This window comes from Lampris incognitus, chromosome 15 (assembly GCF_029633865.1).
Source record: "Lampris incognitus isolate fLamInc1 chromosome 15, fLamInc1.hap2, whole genome shotgun sequence".
In the NCBI taxonomy this organism is placed as follows: domain Eukaryota; kingdom Metazoa; phylum Chordata; class Actinopteri; order Lampriformes; family Lampridae; genus Lampris; species Lampris incognitus.
Window position 1 is genome coordinate 15,629,891 of NC_079225.1, and position 19,218 is coordinate 15,649,108.

General features: G+C 43.6%; 1 protein-coding gene across 2 annotated transcripts in view; it reads right to left on the bottom strand.

Annotated features, from left to right (window-relative positions):
- ppp2r5a (protein phosphatase 2, regulatory subunit B', alpha isoform) overlaps positions 1 to 19,218 on the bottom strand; it is an 83,003-nt gene that overhangs the window by 18,806 nt on the left and 44,979 nt on the right. For both annotated transcript variants that reach the window (XM_056294307.1, XM_056294308.1), the window contains exons 3-4: positions 296 to 397; positions 87 to 179 (exon numbers count right to left, since the gene is read on the bottom strand). In XM_056294307.1, the coding sequence (XP_056150282.1) occupies positions 87 to 179; positions 296 to 397 (195 nt within the window). The remainder of the gene's footprint in view (positions 1 to 86; positions 180 to 295; positions 398 to 19,218) is intronic.

The following is a 19,218-nucleotide window of genomic DNA, read 5'->3' on the forward strand; positions in this document are numbered from 1 at the left end:
TAAATACAATGACATAACAACGCTCATATTAAGTTGTGTTGGCAATCTCAGACTGTAGAAAAGGTTCGTTTAGTAAAGACACTTACCTGAAGGACAAACCTTTGATCAACGAAGCGCTTTGCAATGCTCGGCTGAAAGTCTGGGTTCTCCAAAAATCGAAGGAGGAATTCATAGACCAGCTGAGGATTAAAAAATATTTTGAAAAATAATGACAAGTATAGACCACAGAGTTCAAACCCAAAATGTGTTAACACTGACAGCAAGCCTGGTCATTGAGAAAGTGTCAGATCCTTACTTGTATGTGAGGCCATGAAGCCTCTAGAGTGGGTTCATCCTCCTCTGGATCAAAATCAGGATTCTCACTTGGTGGAAGTGTCCGGAATATATTGGTGCAAATCTGTGAGGAGGGGGAGGAGCAATATAAGCATGTTGTGCATGTTTGATATCTATTCTAACGAAGTTCTGGTGCACATTCTTCTTAGCCGCAACAGCCTGGAAAAGTTGCTATGGCAGTGTTAATACATTGCTTAGTAGGCTCAACATTTGGAGAGAAGTTTCCAAATGTTGGGTTCTTGAGAAAAAAAAAGGCTCAAGAAGGCGATATCCAACAAGCTAGTACAAAATAGGAAAGGAAGTTGTTGATCAACTGCAGAGGGCGATGCTTGGAATGAGAGAAACTTTAGTAACCAAACAAAAGAATTCATCCATATAAGACAAAGCAGTCGGGGACAAATTACTTTCCAGGCACAAACCACGCTGCTCACTGACATGTCTGTGGATGCACCAAGCTGGCACTACAACAATCCTTCAGTAAATCCAGATATCTTAAAATGCAACATCAAAGTATGAAGAGATAACAAAAAGTTGTTCCAAGTTGCGTCCAGGTGGCATGGCGTTCTATTCCTTTGCCTACCAACATGGGGATCGCCGGTTCGAATCCTCGTGTTACCCCCGGCTTGGTCGGGCGTCCCTACAGACACAATTGGCCGTGTCTGCGGGTGGGAAGCCGGATGTGGGTATGTGTCCTGGTCACTGCACTAGTGCCTCTTCTGGTTGGTCAAGGTGCCTGTTTGGGGGGAGGGGAAACTGGGGGGAATAGTGTGATTCTCCCACATGCCATATCCCCCTGGCGAAACTCCTCACTGTCAGGTGAAAACAAGCGGCTGGTGGCTCCACATGTATCGGAGGAGACATGTAGTAGTCTGTAGCGCTACCCAGATCGGCAGAGGGGGTTGAGCAATGACCAGAGTGGGGTAATTGGCCAAGTACAATTGGGGAGGGGGAAAAAAAAAGGGGGGGGGTGTTCCAAATACGAAATCATGGAAAATCTGATGTTCTGAGGTGAAACCTTGTCCCCCTCCCCTCCCATTTTTTCTCCCCAGTTGTACATGGCCGATTACCCCACTCTGTAATTTTTATAATCAACACTCTCATGTGTATTGACCTAAATCATTTTTTTTCCATTTCCTTTTTTTTTGGGGGGGGGGGAAATGCCCCAGTTGTATCCGACCAATTACCCCACTCTTCCGAGCTGTGCCGGTCGCTGCTCCACCCCCTCTGCCAAGCTGGGGAGGGCTGCAGACTACCACATGCCTCCTCTGACACATGTAGAGTTGCCAGCTGCTTCTTTTTACCTGACAATGAGGAGTTTTGCCAGGGGGACGTACCGTGTGGGAGGATCACGCTATTCCCCCCAGTTCCCCCTCCCCACTGAACAGGCGCCCCGACTGACCAGAGGAAGCGCTAGTGCAGCGACCAGGACACATACCCACATCTGGCTTCCCACCCGCAGACAAGGCTAATTGTGTCTGTAGGGACACACCGACTAAGCCGGAGGTAACACAGGGATTCGAATCGGCGATCCCCGTGTTGGTAGGCAATGGAATAGACTGCTACGCTACCCGGACGCCCCAAGCGAAACCTTCTTGAGCTGCCTTATTCTAAAATAAATACTTTGTGGTTTCATGGGAGGACATTGTATTCCCTCTTCACCTCAGCTTAATTCATAATACAACTGAAAAATATGAAGCAGAAAACGGCCTGGATTAGAAAATTACTCAAGGTAAAAAGTTCAAATTTTCTTCTGTGGTCCAATTTTTCTTTTTCTACTGACCCCCCCCAAACATTTGACAATGACTTCATGAAAAAAACAAAACAACGTAGGGGTTCAAATTTTGCGCCCGTTAGTTGAATCCTAGATCAACAGAAACTTAGATTGCGTCACTGGACAAAAAAAATCGGCCTTACAGCTTTTAACCCTGACAGCAGCCGGATTTTTCTGATCAGGAAAAGCTTTAAGAAAACGTGAAGAAATGTTAGTTTTTAGCCAGTTAGAAGAAATACATTGAGCAGAAGTATGGAAACCATTCCATCAATTTTAGGGTCTAAAAATCTAAAATCTTCAATAACCAAAAGAAATTTTATAAATGCAACTTAACAATAATCAGCTTATCTATTATATATATAAGAATTGGGCAGAATGAGCCAAGTTAATTCTGTCAAGATTCCAAGAGGTAAAGATGTGAATATGATAAAGAACACATATCAGTCTGTTATTTCCCATTGGCTGTCATGTGTCGGGTGTAAACTCCTGAAAATTCTGAATACTGAGCCGTGGTTTGTGAGGCTACTGGAAACAACCACCCTGTGTTATATCACTGTCTCAGTGGAGGCAGTAGGCAGATGAATGTCTGTTTCCAGCAGAGATGAGTACAGATAAGACAGCTAGCCTTGGCTAAACAATGCAGGGGTAACTACCGGTGGTGTCACGATTCTCCACATTCACAATTCGATTTTACTTTCAACAGGGTTGCGATTCAATTCAATTTTCGATTCAAACTTTTTTTTTCAGTGCTGACAGCAAAAAAGATAGGCTACATGGTATGAAGTGTGATATAACCGCCATATTTTTATTTGGAATGTACCACACTATGGCCATATGGTCAAATCTAAATAATTTATTTAAGCTGTAATAACAATAACTTATTTCACCAGTTAACATATTTGTTGCATGATATTTGCTGTGCTTCCAACAAACTTCAAGTTCAGTTTTCTTTCTCGGGTCTGTTTTTTTTTTGGGGGGGGGCACTTCAGGTGCCACACTACTGGTTATTCCACACTACTGGTTATTCTAATTTTTCTCTGGTCTAGCCAAAATTTACCATTCTGGCCCTTTGTGTTTGTTTCTATTTTCTCCCTCTCATCTTTCACAAATTTGACATATCCTTCAAAAACCACATTGCAAAGTTTACATTTGTGTTCAGCAAATTGTGCATGATCTCTGGGAAGGTCATTAATATTTGCATTCTTCTGTGGCTGTGCAGTAAACACACGATGCAAAATGGTTCCAGCCATCTCAGGGAATGAAAAGTGTTAAATGACATCTGCATTTGTCTCAATTGCTGGTAGCTGTAATTTTCATGCTTTTCCAAGGTCCACGGTCTGGCCCTTGAATGTTTTCAACTGTACTACATTTTTCCAGGTGGACTGGTTCCAAGCACATACTCTGTCAGTGCAGGCCATGCCTGTGAAGCCTTTGATCACAGCATCTTTCACCTTGTAAAGCAGTACTGCTGTATGACTGCAGCACTTCTCTCTGTTGGCCACACAGACAAAGTTAACACCTACAACTTTCCCTTCCTTCCTCTGCAGAGACAGTTGTTAACAGACTGAGTATCGGACAGGTCCTTTTAGAATGATGTGCTCATCATCTGGTAGAGTGTGCAATATTTGGCCAATCCATATGGAGCTCAGGTAATTTTGAACATCTATGACTGACCTGTAGTTGGCATTTTGTTGCTCATTACATGCCAGGCTATTAATGAAATCATCTTGAATATCTATAACACCAACATGAATTCATATTTTTTAAATTTTACTAACGTAATTTGTCTGTAGTGATTAAATTCAACTCTTGAATGATTATGCCAGCTAGCTAGTACGGTAGTATATTACACAGCACTTCATCACTTAAAATATTGCGGAGGGTCAGGTGGTTCATTTTTTTTTATCTATCCATTCTCTATTTCTGGCTATTGTTATAACAAATGCCTAATATGTCAAATTTCTCATCTCTTCTCATCTCATCATCAGCCGCTTCTCCGGGGTTGGGTCGCGGTGGCAGCAAGTTAAGTAGGGCATTCCAGACGTCCCTCTCCCCAGCCATTCCCTCCAGCTCCTCCTGGGGGATCCCAAGACGTCCCCAGATGTGTAAATGTAAAATTTGAATAATGTTAAGATCATCATTCATATACGGTACATTCATCAGAAACTAGGGGGCACTACCTAACGTCAATCCAACTACCCATGCTGCTGTCACTGTCAGCAGCAGACGCCGACTCACTACGACCTCCCACCGCAGTGATGACGGCAGACCACATAAATCGGTCGCCAGATTCCTCTATACAAGTGGGTTTTTTAAATTGTTTTTTTAACACGTTTTAACACACAGCTGCAAGACTTGCTCTGCATTGCTCAATTAGAAAAAGTGTTGAAAAAAATGTATAAGGAATTGTCATGGATGAGAGTCAATGAGCGATTAGCTTGTAGCCTTACTCTATTTATGAAAAACATTTATACGCTACATAAACCTGTTTTCCTCTCCTCTCAGCTGTTTCCAACTAGTGATGGTCATGACTATGGCACTAAACATGCTGGGAGGGGTCATTTCACCTTGCCTAAACCCAGAACTGATGCCTTAAAAAAAGACTGTAATGTACAGGGCAATTAACTACTGGAATGGACTTCCGCAACATTTGGTTTCAATTACCAGCAGAGTTGGATTCAAGAAGAGGCTGAGAAACTATATAACACAGAAAGAGATGTTTTAGATTAGGTTTATTTTTAATGTCTGTTTACTGTATTCTGTTATGAGTTATGTCTGCTTTATTTCAATTATTTTAATTGATCTTTTTTCTCATTTACGGGAATTGTTTTTGTTTTGTCTAATTGGGTATGATGGATACAGGGAATTTTGTGTAGTGCTCAAAGCTGTTTGATATGTTTAGTTTTGTGTGATGTTTCTGGTTATTGCTGTTATATTGATATATGTTATGTTTTTCCTCATTGACTTTTAAATTAACTATTGCACTGTTAGACCCCAGGAAGAATAGTCGCTGCTGAGGCAGTGATTAATGGGGATCTGAAATAAAGAATAAAGAATTTCTAGCAGGTTTTATATTCTCTGCTAAGTGCCTAAGGTATGGACTAATACTCTTTGAAACCTGAGCCAATAACCAAGATTTCTGTTTTGTCTGTATTCAGCTGTCAAAAATTCAGTGACATCCAATCTTTGATAGCAGTAAAGCAGAAATGTAAAGTATCCAGATTATTAAGCTCGTCAGATTTAAATGAAACATAAAGCTGGGTGTCATTGGTATAGCTAGCAGTGGTAGGCAACAATCAAACTGACAACGTGACCAAGGGGGAGCGTATACAAGCTAAACAATATGGGACCAAGGATTGAACTATGTGGGACCCCAAATCACATAAGCCGATGATGAGACAAAATCAGTAGCCACCCTGAAAAGATCCTTCTGTAAAATATGACGAAAACTAACTGAGAGCAGTTCCGTTTATGCCGACCCAGTGCTTTAGTCTATCCAGCAAGATGGTATGATCAATAGTTGCAAAGGTGGCAGAAAAGTCCAACAATACTAACATGGAGTGATGGCTAGAATCTGCATTCATAAGCATATCATTAGTGACTTTCAGCAGAGCCGTTTCAGTACTATCCAGCTGGCAAAAACCAGATTGAAATGGGTTGAGAATGTCATTGGCTTCCCCTAGCTGTTTAGCAACAGCCTTTTAAATTATTTTTGAGACAAAGAGTAATTTAGAGGATGGTCTGTAATTATGAGGGAATGTTGGATCAAGGCAAGGTTTCTTTAAAAGGGGCTGGATACAGGCTTGCTTGAAATAGTCAGGGAACAAACCGGAGGACAGAGACTCATTCACAATACAGAAAAGAGGCAATTACTTCTAATACCTCTATGAACAATCTGGGGGTAGAGTGTCAAGGCCACAGGAGGATAAGTGTGTGACAATATCAAGCACATTATTTACGCAGCAACGTGGGGGAGGCATCTGGAGAAGTTACACAAGAGGTATTATAGAGGCATTATAGAGGCTTTGATACCCTTAACCTTCTCAACAAAATAAGCAAGGAACTTATCAGTCTTCAACAGAAGAGGCTGAAACGTTTGAAGGGGCAGGAGCTACAAGTTGATCACTGGTGCTAAACAGAACTCTAGAGTTATACTTTTTTTGCAGCTACGGAGTTCAATAACTCTCTATTGTGAAGGATGTAGTAGATTAGTTTTCTTCCACCTTCATTCTGCTCTTCTACATTCTCTTTTGAATTGGCGAGTATCCTCACTTACCCAAGCTGATGGATTTGCCTGGCACCTTGACCTTTCCCTAATGGGAGCAATGCAATCTAAAACTGATGAACATAAAATATTAAACTGGTCAACCAAGTCATTTACATCATGAAACTGAGTTAAACTGCTACAGTGAGCAAAGAAAATAGAGCAAAAATTATCAGCAGATCTCTTATTAAGGACGCAAGAGTGAACTATACATTTTGAGGAAGGAGTAGCTACTTGGAAGGGTGATATCGAACAAGACAGTTTTGTGATCAGTGTTGTAACTTTTATTTGAGAACGTACTGTGCAGCTTCATTTAGATATTATAACAGGTGTCTGAAATTGAGATTTGACCAGAAATGTAAAGCACTTTGAGTGGCTGTTGCAGCTAGAAAAGCACTATATAAGATGCAACTAGATTGATTGATATTATCGCTTAAGTCTTATAAATGATAATACGACTGATTTATTCTTAATTAGATTTATTGAAGGAAATAGGGTAAAACTCCAAGTTCTGTGTAAAGGAACTACATTACCCATGATGCGTTTGGCACAGTAACACAACAAAGAAAAAAACCCAATTTTAGTGTGTGTATACAGCCTCGAGCTCGCAGTTCAGAGCGAGTTCTCCGTGTATTAGACTGCTTTACCTTCAGTAAAGGTTCCATTCTATATTAAAGTTTGTCAGTCATTATTGTTAATTACGATTCCTAAAGAAGAAAGAATAAACATAGACGAAATCCTTCAAGGTGAGGGATTAACAGATAAACCCACAATAAAAACTAAATCAAGAGTGTGGCCTCGTTCATATATGGGATGTGATACGTGCTGTTTTAGGTTAAAAGATTCACAAGTACTTAAAAATTCAGAAGCAAAACTTCATGGGTCATCCACATGAATATTAAAATCTCCAACCAATAAGATTTGCTGCTGTTGTTAAAGGTTGTTTTAATTCTTTGACTTTTTGCAGCCACTATTCCGTGTCCATAATTCTCATGCTTCATTTTACACTCCTTGAAAACTGCCAATGACTCTGACATATGAGGCACATTGGCTTTGTTTGAATTAAAAAAATATTCTGTTTCCCACCTTTCTTGAAATTGTCGATATTCATTGTCCACTTCTTTTTTGGCCATCCTTTATGCTAGCTACCTTTGGAAAGACAGACAGCATTTAGGGTGTTTGTATTGTAGTCTAGGAAGCCTATTTGGCCCCTGGTAAAAGCGTGAGTGGAGCATGGCAGCGTCTGCTGTGTTTCAATGTTGTATTGTCACAGACATAAATTTAAACACCAGTGCACGAGCCACATTAAATTGTCAGAATTTACTGGCATACCTGTTTAAAAGTCGTGGAGGGTCGTGTTTGGCCCGCGGGCCTTGATATTGACATATGTGATGTACTCTAACTCTAGATTCTATGAGTATAGGTGCAACCCTCTAAGGCGATCTCTAGTGGGTTTATCCCTTGTGGTCCTGCACACTAAAAAAGCTTTAGTCCACGCCCACCAAATTCTGGGCCCCACTTACGGCCACAACTCAACTATATATTGAATTGGGGCCATATAATCGGCTCCCATAACAGATTTTTCTTCAGCTATTATGGAGCCATCCATCCATCCATCCATCCATTATCCAAACCGCTATCCTGCTCTCAGGGTCACGGGGATGCTGGAGGCCCAAATCTTAGAAGGCTGTGCCTATACTCAGAATTATCCGTCTATTTCATATAGGCTTTGCCCCCTAAGTCAAAGTCAAAGTATCTTTATTGTCCCTTACAGGGAAATTAGTTTGCAGCCAGTTTAAATAAATAAGGCAGAATTGACACATCACTGATGGACAACAAAAAACAACAGGACATAGCGGGCAAGGAGAACCAAAGGAGTTCAAATATACAGACCATGTAAACAAGCAATCTTCAGACAAAAGATGAATACTATCTACCATTTAACAATTGAATGGCAATGGGGACAAAGGAAGCCTTGTATCTCTTAGTCCTGAATCCTGATACAGGGCATCCTGAGGGTAACAGCTCAAACTCTGGCTGAAGGGGGTGACCTTGGCACTCCAGAAGGGAAGAAGCCTTTCCGAACACCTTCCTGTTATGAAGGTCGGTAAGCTGGGCTTGGCTAAGGCTATTGCTAGTGGGTTAGGGGCGAAGCAGGATAAGGTCTATGCCAAACTTGGTCCGTCCAGTACCACAAGCACAAAGATACACCTAACTTAACCATAAAACAAAAAACTCAAGTCTAGCAATTGCATAGTGCATAATGGTGCCGCACAAAGCCGCATATGTGCCCACTGACACAACATAGAATATCTAAAATTCTTCATGTGGGGATGAAGGCCGACACAATAACGCATACTGCTGTGAGGAAATAGAGACGAAGGTTAGGCACTGTAACAGTCCAGCAAGGAGAAGAGTAGGGGGGAACGAAATTGCTCTCCATACGCATGCACAAAATGGAGAGCACATAAATGAATCCCCGAATCAATCATCCAGTCAGTATACCAAGAACAGAATGAGTCAGAAAATTGGGAGACATCCCATAGATAAAAACGAATGAAAGAGCAAGGGGAAGACCACCAAGCTGAAGGACACAATCCCCCTGGTAGAGTGCCTCTGAGGCCCTCCGGGGATCCAACCCAGAAGCAAGATATGCCTGTGGCACTGCATCGTATAACCAAGGAGACAGGTGCTGTGCAGACAGAGGAAGCCCCTGAGATTGCTCTCCGTAAAGCACTAACAAATGCTGTGAACGGCATAGGACAGCCATGCACGTATCAAGTCAGTGCCCACAGCAGGCAAAGGAAATGCGAGATGGCTTCTTCCTCCGAATTCTGAGGGGGGAAAAACCTTCCAGAGTAATCCTCTTGACCTAAAAGACCTATTAATGCTATTCAGCATAAAAGCTGGGGTAGGATGCAAAATAGTCGAGTTGCCATCTCCCTGTATCCTGAGACATGATCGAGCCAATGAGAGAGCAGACAAATCATTGACTCTTTGCAGACGTCAGTGCCAAAAGCAGGGCCACCTAAATGGCAAAAAAATAAAATAAAATAAGCAACACCTGGTCCAAAGGGTCAAAGGAGCCTTACCCATCACACGTAAAAACCAACAATAAACCCCACTGAGGGGCCAGAGAATGTGACACTCGTCGGTGTCTCTGTATGCTTCTCAAGACGTGTTTCACCAGTGGGTGACTGAACACCGATCTGTCACCGAAACCTTCGTGACAAGACAAACAGTGGCAGCATACATCTTCACCATCATAAAAGTTACATCCCTGGCCAGCAGTTGCAGGAATGAAAGCACGTGAGGCAGGGAGCATACGGTGGAATCCAAGCTCTTCTGTACACCTCCATTTGGCTGCGTAAGACGCTCTGGCAGACGTGGCTCTGGCACTCTGAATAGTGTGCACTACATCCAGTGAGAGACCCAGCCTCTCTAAGCGTTCCCGTTTGGCGGCCAAGCCCACAAACGCTGGCCTATCATCAAGTAATCCCTGATCCCTCCCTCCACCTGGGAGAGAGTGTCCCCCCGTCACGGGAGTTCCACGGCCGGCCTGCCAGCAGCCACTGCAGGCATGGAAACCACACAGCGCCCATGCGATCCAGGGCTATTAATATCGCTGGAAGCCGCTCTTCCTGTATCCGGTCCAAGAACCGAGGGATTATCGGAATTGGTGGAAATGCGTAAAGGAGCATCTTAGGCCATGGCCAATGCGCAAATGCATCCACCCCCATCGGGGGATTGTCCTTCGCGCTTAGTGAAAACCAGAGAGTGCATGGCGCGTTCCACGTGAGGCACACAGATCCACCTTCACTCTGCCGAACCTGCTCCAACTCTGGGAGACCAGTTCAGGATGAAGGCTCCAGTCTATTTGATGAGGACCCCTTCTCAACATAAAGCCCGCCCCTCCGTTCAACTCGCCAAGAATATACACCACTCTGATGGATAGTAGGTTTGTGAACCCAGCGCAACAGCTGTCTGGCTATGCTGAGACGCTGCACTGAACGCACCCCCCCCCCCCCGGCAAATTAAGCAGGCTACTTCAAGCCTTCTCTGTGCAAATCAACAAATGTTGATTCTGCAGCAGCGGGGTGAAATGCTGATCTACTTTCCACACTGGAAGTAGTTCCAGCATGTTTATGTGGAGAGACATGAGAGCCAGCCACTATCTCCCAACCACCTGAAATAGGCATGTTCCTCCCCACCATAAGAGAGATGCATCTGAGAATACCGAGATGTATGATGTGGCTCTGCCCAGAGGCAACCCCACTGAGATTTCTCCAGTAGGCTAAATCTGAACCTACTGAGGGAGGAGTGCAAATCCTGCGTCTCAGCTGACTCACGGGGTCGATGCACTGGTAACTGAACCATCTCTGTAGCCTCCTCATGTGGCGGAGGTGCAGGGGAATCACAATGTGCCCCCCCGCCATCATGCCCAGCAGTTGCATGACAGAGTGCTGCCACCCCCTGGTGAGGTGTGACGCAGCGGAGAAGGGCCGCTAGCACCTCCACTCTCTTTGAGAGTCTTGCCCACATGTTGACTAAGTTCAACTCCACTCCCAGATAAATGACAAGCCCACGCTTGACAATGCGACACTAATAATGTCATCAGCAAAGCGGCTTCCTCCTTGGAGAGGGCCAGAAAAATCAGGTCATCCAGATAAAATAATACTCTCATCCCTTTCCTGCTTAACGACTCTAGAGCCATCTCCACACATCTAGAAAAGGTAAGTGGAGCCAGGGAGTAGCCAAACGGCGATTGTTTTGGGATGATGGAGACGAGAAAATATGCGTCTTTCATGTCTATGGAAGTGAACCAGTCGTCCTGATGAACATCTTCCATCATCTGTTTGATCGTCAGCATGCGAAATGATCTGTTCATTATTGATTTGTTGAACTGAGACAGATCGAGAATGGGCCTCATTGTCTTTTTTTGGGACCAAGAAATAGCGAGAGTAAAAACCTTGATTTTCCTCGCCCTGGGGAACCCTCAAACTGTTCTCTTCTCTCACATGTCTTTTCTCTCTCTCTGAATAATTTCTTCTCCTTCGTCTTTTTCTGTGTGTGAATGGTGTCATGTGAGTCTCCCTTGTGTGCACGTGTAGTCGATCCTCCTCCCAGGTCTCCGTGGTAACGGTGGCCGCCACCTGGACGCTGCTTGGCATCCCCCTCATCACATTTTCTTTTTATATATCTTATAAATCCATATAATTTTGTTATCCTGTTTCAATGTTATATCCTTTGCTAAGATTTGTGACTATCTATTTATTTTTTAACATGCTGATGGTGGTCGCATGGCTTGGGTCCTGGGCTGTTCTGGTGGTGTCTGGACACTGCTTGGCATCCTGCTCATCATATATCTTATAATTCCATTATAATTCTGTTATCCTCTTTCAAGGTTGTATCCTGTAAATTGTGCAAACACAACATCCATTGCACGCTGTCCATCTTGGGAGAGAGATCCCTCCTCTGTTGCTCTCCCTGAGGTTTCTTCCTATTTTTTCTCCCTGTTAAAGGTTTTTTTTAAGGAGTTGTTCCTTATCCGATGCGAGGGTCGAAGGACAGGATATTGTGTTACTGTAAAGCCCCTTGAGGCAAATTTGTAATTTGTGATATTGGGCAATACAAATAAAATTGACTTGACTTAACCCTGGAAATTATGTCTTTCATCAGGAGCTCTTGCAGCTCCGATTGGAGAGCGAGGCAATGTCCTTGAAATGACTGTAGTATCCTGCTGGCCCGTGGAGGAGGAAAGGTGAACTGTATTGTGTAACCTATGCTGATTAGCGCTCTCATCCAACAGTTCATTGTACATATGTGCCACCGCTTGGAGAGGTGCTCAGAGTAGGTGTGCATGAGTCTGTTGCACTACAGTTGCCATGTGAGCGAGCCAAGCTAGAGCCCTCGCCGCCATTGCGCGGACCTGAGAGCTCTCCGGTGCAACCCATGGGGGGCTTGTATCGAAAGGGCTGGTTAAAACAATCCAGAAGCTTGCATCGCACATGAGCTCTCCACTGGCGGTCGCTGGGGAGCAGCGTGCTGAGCAGATGCCACGGCATCATAAAATTACCATTCAGAAGAAGAAGACCCATAAATGTGACATAAGGAAGCGCTCGCACTCGCATCCAGAAGGGGATGGGAGGAGATGCTGTCGACAGACGAAAGTGTGTGAGCGCTGTCCACAAGAGGCCAAGACTCAGAACTCATCATCACATATTTCAGCAGAAAAAAATGTGTGGAAGAAAATTCCAATTGAGAAATGTAGGAAATATACTGCATAGGAGACTTGAGTCCGAGCTGACCATCAACCAAAAGGTTAAGGGAAGCTGACTCACACGGTGTGGGGGAACAGTGTGTGTTCAACAGCTACTGCAAGGTCAGACGATTCAGGGGCAGACTGTTTCAGACAGATCTTTTTGAGACAATGTTCGTGTTTTATTCAAAACAATCATCAAATATATGAATATTTAAACACACATCCCCTCAACCCGTCATTGTCTCTTGCTCTGCTTCCAAGGAGGCTGCAGGGGAGGGTTGATTCAAGCACAGGCCACCCATCTGGACTTGGGGCTCTTTTGAGGCGGCGGCAGCTGTGGTGGAGGAAGCGCGGTAGGACGGTCTCTTTAAGCACAGCGCTGACAGCGGTGATGTTGAAGGATACAACCCTGGCTGAGTTTGTAATGCAAGCTGCAGCAAGCGTGAAGTGAGTCGAGAGCAACGGTAGAGAGAGCGGACCACTTTTTCGTTTTGTTCAGAGACTAGACTTGAAGAGATGGCAGCAGCTTCGCAACACCTGAGTTCGTTGACAAAGAGGGGGCCCGAGGTGGAATACGGAGATATGTTGGCTTTGAAGTGGATGAAAAAAGCGAGCCCATAAACACAGCACCGCTGTGCAAGCGTTGTTTTAAAGTGTCGCAAGGCATTGCGTCAAACCCGGCCAAACATCTGTCAGACAAACATCCCAACCTTTTCAAGGAATTCAAAGACCCACAGGTGATAGTTGACTAGTTCACTCCCCTGTTATGTCCATGAAAGAAATACAGAGTAATAAAAAGTCTCTCCGTGGTAGTAATATACATACTCAAACATAGCCTACATATTTGCGTAGTACTAAAAGTGTTGTCCATGATCTCATATGCAAATAACGGTGTCAGAGACACTGTCACTTAACTGTAGAGAGACATTTCGATCCTGCATATCCACCAAGCTAGCAAACAAGTCATCATGACATCCGCTGTACCCACAACAGAAAGTAATTGAATGCACACGTGCTTCTTTATATAGCAAAGTCACAAACATGATTTTATACAGAGAGATTTGGCCATTGCCCATTTAATGTTTCATACATACTGTATAAAGACAGCATCGGAACTCTTATTTTCTTTTTTGTGAAACATTAGCATACCATATGACATAACCTAGTCATAGATTATGATATATCGAATCAGTCTCATTAACATGTTTTCTAGGTATGGTATCTCACCAACTAATTAGGCCCCCTGCTATGACAAATTCATCACCATAAATTTTCTAACACATTTTTTTCCAACTACAGAAGTCTAGCGCCTCTGTAGCAACCTACCATCCAAGCTGTTTTTGAGTAGCATATAAAGTACTCAAAGGAGTCCAAAGATGCTAAAAGGCTCAACAGGGCACTGGCAGAGTTAATCTGTATGGACCAAATGCTAGTATATTTAATCAGGAATACTTTGTCATTTCACTTCATGTACTTGCGTACATGAAATGAAACAAAATATCGTTTCCTCCAGCCCACAGCAGTGCAACACAAAGACAAAACATATATCCAAAAACTACAAGAACAAATCCATCCAAATTAAGAACACATATATCCAAACTAAGAACACATATATCCAAACTAAGAACACATATACCCAAATTAAGAACACATATACCCAAACTAAGAACACATATATCCAAACTAAGAACACATATAACCAAACTAAGAACACATATACCCAAACTAAGAACACATATGCCCAAACTTACAACACATATATCCAAACTAAGGACACATATATCCAAACTAAGAACACATATACCTGAACTAAGAACACATATACCCAAACTAAGAACACATATATCCAAACTAAGAACACATATACCCAAACTAAGAACAAATATATCCAAACTAAGAACACATATACCCAAATTAAGAACACATATACCCAAATTAAGAACACATATACCCAAACTAAGAACACATATACCCAAACTAAGAACACATATACCCAAACTAAGAACACATATCTGTGGCCCCCGGGCCCACAGGACGCAGCAGACCAAGCTCTCCCAGCCGACCCAGCGCTAGCTCCCTCAGCCATCAAACGAAGACACAAACCCAGATGCAGACATGGACGAAGACACTACACGGACGGCACTGGGCAATGCCGCTGCAAACGAAAGTTTGCGCCGCCATCTTCCCATACTGGTACTGCCAGTTATGTATAACTGCAGTAATGTTGCAACATTCCCTAATCCTCAGTGAATAGTACACATGGCCTTTGAAACTCTAGTTAATGGTCACACCCATATTTGCATATGAAACTGGTCGATGGTTTCGGTCATTACGCAACTGTATTGTTTATAAGGGTGGGGATACCTGCAGTCAATTTAGACTGAAGAGGTCACTCAGTTGAGTGATGAAACGTATCTGTCAATAAACGTTGTGTCCAGATGAACTGATTCAACCTTATTTGATCTTCTTACCTGGATTATTGAGCATGCATCAAGACAAGAATTTATTACGACTAATTTTGCTGAAAATTTTACCACTTGCAGCTTTCTCCAGAACCACTCATCCAAACAACTTCACAATTGACACTGCACTTCCTTGGGTCCTCAACAATACACCAAACAAGTGTGACATTGATCGGATGAACAGTTGAGAAAATCCTGTTCCTTATAATACGGGATCGTCCAGTTGGAAAATAAAATACTACATCCTGTATTGAATCAATAAGGGACGCAATTTATCCTGTATTTCCATATATGTCATTTCATACATACACTAGGTCTTCAAGGTGCCGAGAATAACACAACCAAGTAAAATCAAAGCAGTTATACAAGTGGAGTGGAGAAGTTTAATGTGCGTGGCGAGTTACAGACTGACAAGCTCTGTGTGCTGTGTGAGATTGCACGTCAGCGTCATGCTGTAATCGTTGCCATCAGGCCTACCTCGGTGGTGGCCTTGTGCAGTTAAAAATAGCATGCTCAGTCGCTTGCAGTTACTGACGGTTTCCATTTGTTTGGGACTGGACACAATCTTGTGTTTGTGATGTTTTCAGTCTCGTTTGTGTCAAACCAATCAGTAATACAAATCCAAAGTACAATACAAATATTTTGTTACACTCGTATTTCTAAGAGCTTTTGTTATTTTGTCATACAATAAAGCACTTCAAATTGTGTGTATCGGCGTATTGGATTCCAAAAAATCATTACATCGCCAGAGGGAGAATGTAGGACTTGCAGCAGGGGGTGGGGTGGGGGGGGGTGGTCCCTTATTTTTCCACATAGAAACATAGAAGGTGGCACCCCTAGAACAGACATACAGAGACTCCTTCCATTTTAGCTAGACAGGTAGCTGATGGTCATAATAACCAAATGTTATTAACGTAATACTGAGTCTGATAGAGCTAACTAGAATGTGATGGCAGACGTTAACGAGTTTATTTGTTGATCCATAATTTAGCCAGCTGACTAGCAAAATAATGGCTAGGCTACAATGTTATTTCTTGCTGCTGGGAGATCCCTTCAGTTTTTATTTTTAATGTTGAAAAGTTCTTTTTTAATTAAACGTATGCTTAAAGGTATTTCGGTGAAGATTTGTGTTGGAGTTTGTGTTATTCTAAATCCTGATACCAAGATTTTCATTTTTACTGCACATGCATATCGGTTCTCGGTCTCCTTGATTATTAATATTCGGTATCGGCCCTGAAAAACCATATGGGTCAACCCCAACTTATTATTTACCCCCCCCATTTTCTTCCCAATTGTACCTGTGCAATTACCCCACCCTTCCGAGCTGTCCAACCCCCCCACCCCGCCAATCCAGGGAGGGCTGCAGACTACCACATGCCTCCTCCGATGCATGTGGAGTTGCCAGCCACTTCTTTTCTCCTGACAGTGAGGAGTTTCGCCAGAGGGACGTAGTGCGTGGGAGGAGCACGCTATTCCCCCCAGTGCCCCCTCCACCCCAAACAAGTGCCCTGATTGACCAGAGGAGGCGCTAGTGTAGCGACCAGGACACATACCCACAACCGACTTCCCACTCGCAGACATGGCCAATTGTATCTGTAGGGATGCTCGACCAAGCCAGAGGTAACATGGGGATTCGAAATGGCGATCCCTGTGTTGGTAGGCAACGGAATAGACCTCTATGCTACCCGGACACCCAACCCCAACTTATTATTAACAATTTTTCTTAACTAACATTTTCACAAGTACATGCAAAAATTCTAAAAATGAGATTATAGTTTTGAACCATATTTCCACAGTATGTATCTTCTGCCTATGTCTTCTTGTGTCGTAAAAGACGATGGATTACAGACAAATAATTCAAAACTATAATTTTATAATCTAAGAGCTTCTTTCTCTCCCTCTCTGCCTGTGCTTGTGTGTGAACGTGCACGTGTGTGTGTGTCTGAAGACCCTGTGGGGTATTTTAAGCCATTTTGAAAAACCAACTTTAGCAAGCAAAACATGGAATAATGACACTGAGGGAGCCAGCCAGCCAGTTGAGTACTCTTGCAGTAGTGAAAACTTCGAAAACATTGAATCTCAAAAAGTCAAGCTGTGGTTGATATTGCTTATGTGTCACACTGGGGATTGGTGTTCTTCTAAAAATGTAGAATTGAGACTTGTCAAAAAAAATTGGATTTTTGACAACCCGTCATCAGACCAAGGTACATGGACTCAGGCCCATCGAAACATTTTTATTTATTTTTTTATGAGGACTGATTTGTTCAAGTCCTCCAGCTTAAAAAAAACAAACCCCAAACAACCCTGATGACATCCAAATCACATACACTTTATTCCTATGACAGAAAACAACCAAACCAACCAACCACAATTATGGCAATCCTAGATGCAACTTTAAGTGAGGTGTCACAGGCCATCAGCCCTCAGACGAGAGAACACCCTGTGGCAGCTGCTTCTCGACAGCATCTGTGAAGCATGCAGAGCTGATGCTTAGCGAGATGTTGAGGCAGGTGAACAAACAGGACCGTTATCTCTGTGAGTGCTCAGCAGCATGTCGCTCTGCTCTCCCTGGTGTGAGGCACCACACTGGCTTGGTTGGAGCCACATGATTCACACCAGGCAGGGTGAGTTGCCAGGTGGGACATTATGACTCAGTGTGATGTCCATCTTGCTAATGTGGAGTGCCAATAGGCCAACTGTTTCCACACTCAATATAAACTCTGTGGCTTGATGACTGACAATCAGTGCAGCATATACCCAGGATTATTTTAAATTGTGAAGGCAGTCTTGCTTTTACAAGTCATGCATGACTAGATGGTGCTATTGTAATAATTACAACGATGTATTATGTGGCACAAACCCCTAGTATCACTGTTTCACGAAAAAAAAAACAAATTCTGGGGCATCCGAGTAGCGTAGCGGTCTATTCCATTGCCTACCAACACGGGGATCGGCGGTTCGAATCCCCGTGTTACCTTCGGCTTGGTCAGGCGTCCCTACAGACACAATTGGCTGTGTCTGTGGGTGGGAAATCAGATATACGGGTATGTGTCCTGGTCGCTGCACTAGCGCCTCCCCTGGTCGGTCAGGGCACCTGTTCGGACCGGGGGGGAATAGCGTGATCCTCCCATGCGCTACGTCCCCCTGGTGAAACTCCTCACTGTCAGGTGAAAAGAAGCGGCTGGCGACTCCACATGTATTGGAGGAGGCATGTGGTAGTCTGCAGCCCTCCCCGGATCGGCAAAGGGGGTGGAGCAGCGAGCGGGACTGCTCAGAAAATAGGGTAATTGGCTGGATACAATTAGGGAGGAAAAAAAAGGGGGGGGGTAATTTTTCTCATTACATACAGTGGTCTTTCTCCAATCAGCGCTGGTGGCCTAAACTCAGCTGCAATGTCCGTTTAACAGGTTATGTAATTCCCCTCACTAACATCATGGGTGCCTATCCAATCTTCGATGGTCGACACTTAACAGGATTACCTAATAATAATGACAAAGAATGGAGAGAACCGGAGAGACATGCTGTGGGAGGATAGTGAAGATGGGCTGTAGCTGAGAGATTTTTATGGTGGTGGTGGTGGGGGGGCAAGAGAGTAAGCACAGACCGGTAGCAAGGCAGGGGGAGTCTACAGGGCTGCTCCTAAGTGACAGCAGTAACTGAGACCAGCGTGGGCCTGCTGATGACAGGGGAGGCTGTGACTCCGCAGGGTCAGTTTACAGGCGGCACCACTGGCAACCAGCACATAGCAACACTCGAGGCAAATGTCTCTGCTGGAAACAGGACTCATCTTATGATCCATCAGCGGCTGTGTATGTGACACAGGCGGCACCAGTAAGTGAACATTAAAGGAAGGGACGTGGCGGGAGGGAGGGAGGGAGAGGAGAATGAAAAGAAAATGATAAGCAGTGCAAGATCAACTCAAATAGACATGCCCTCCGGAGCAGGTTTTCTTCAAGTATTTCTGCATTTGGCTGCATTCATCCATTCCTCAATTCTGACTAGGGTTGAACTATTAATCCAATTCAAACACATTGCAATACAAGTCAATGCAGTTTTCAAATTGCAAAGAGTTTTTATATATATATATATATATATATATATATATATATATATATGTTACACAATC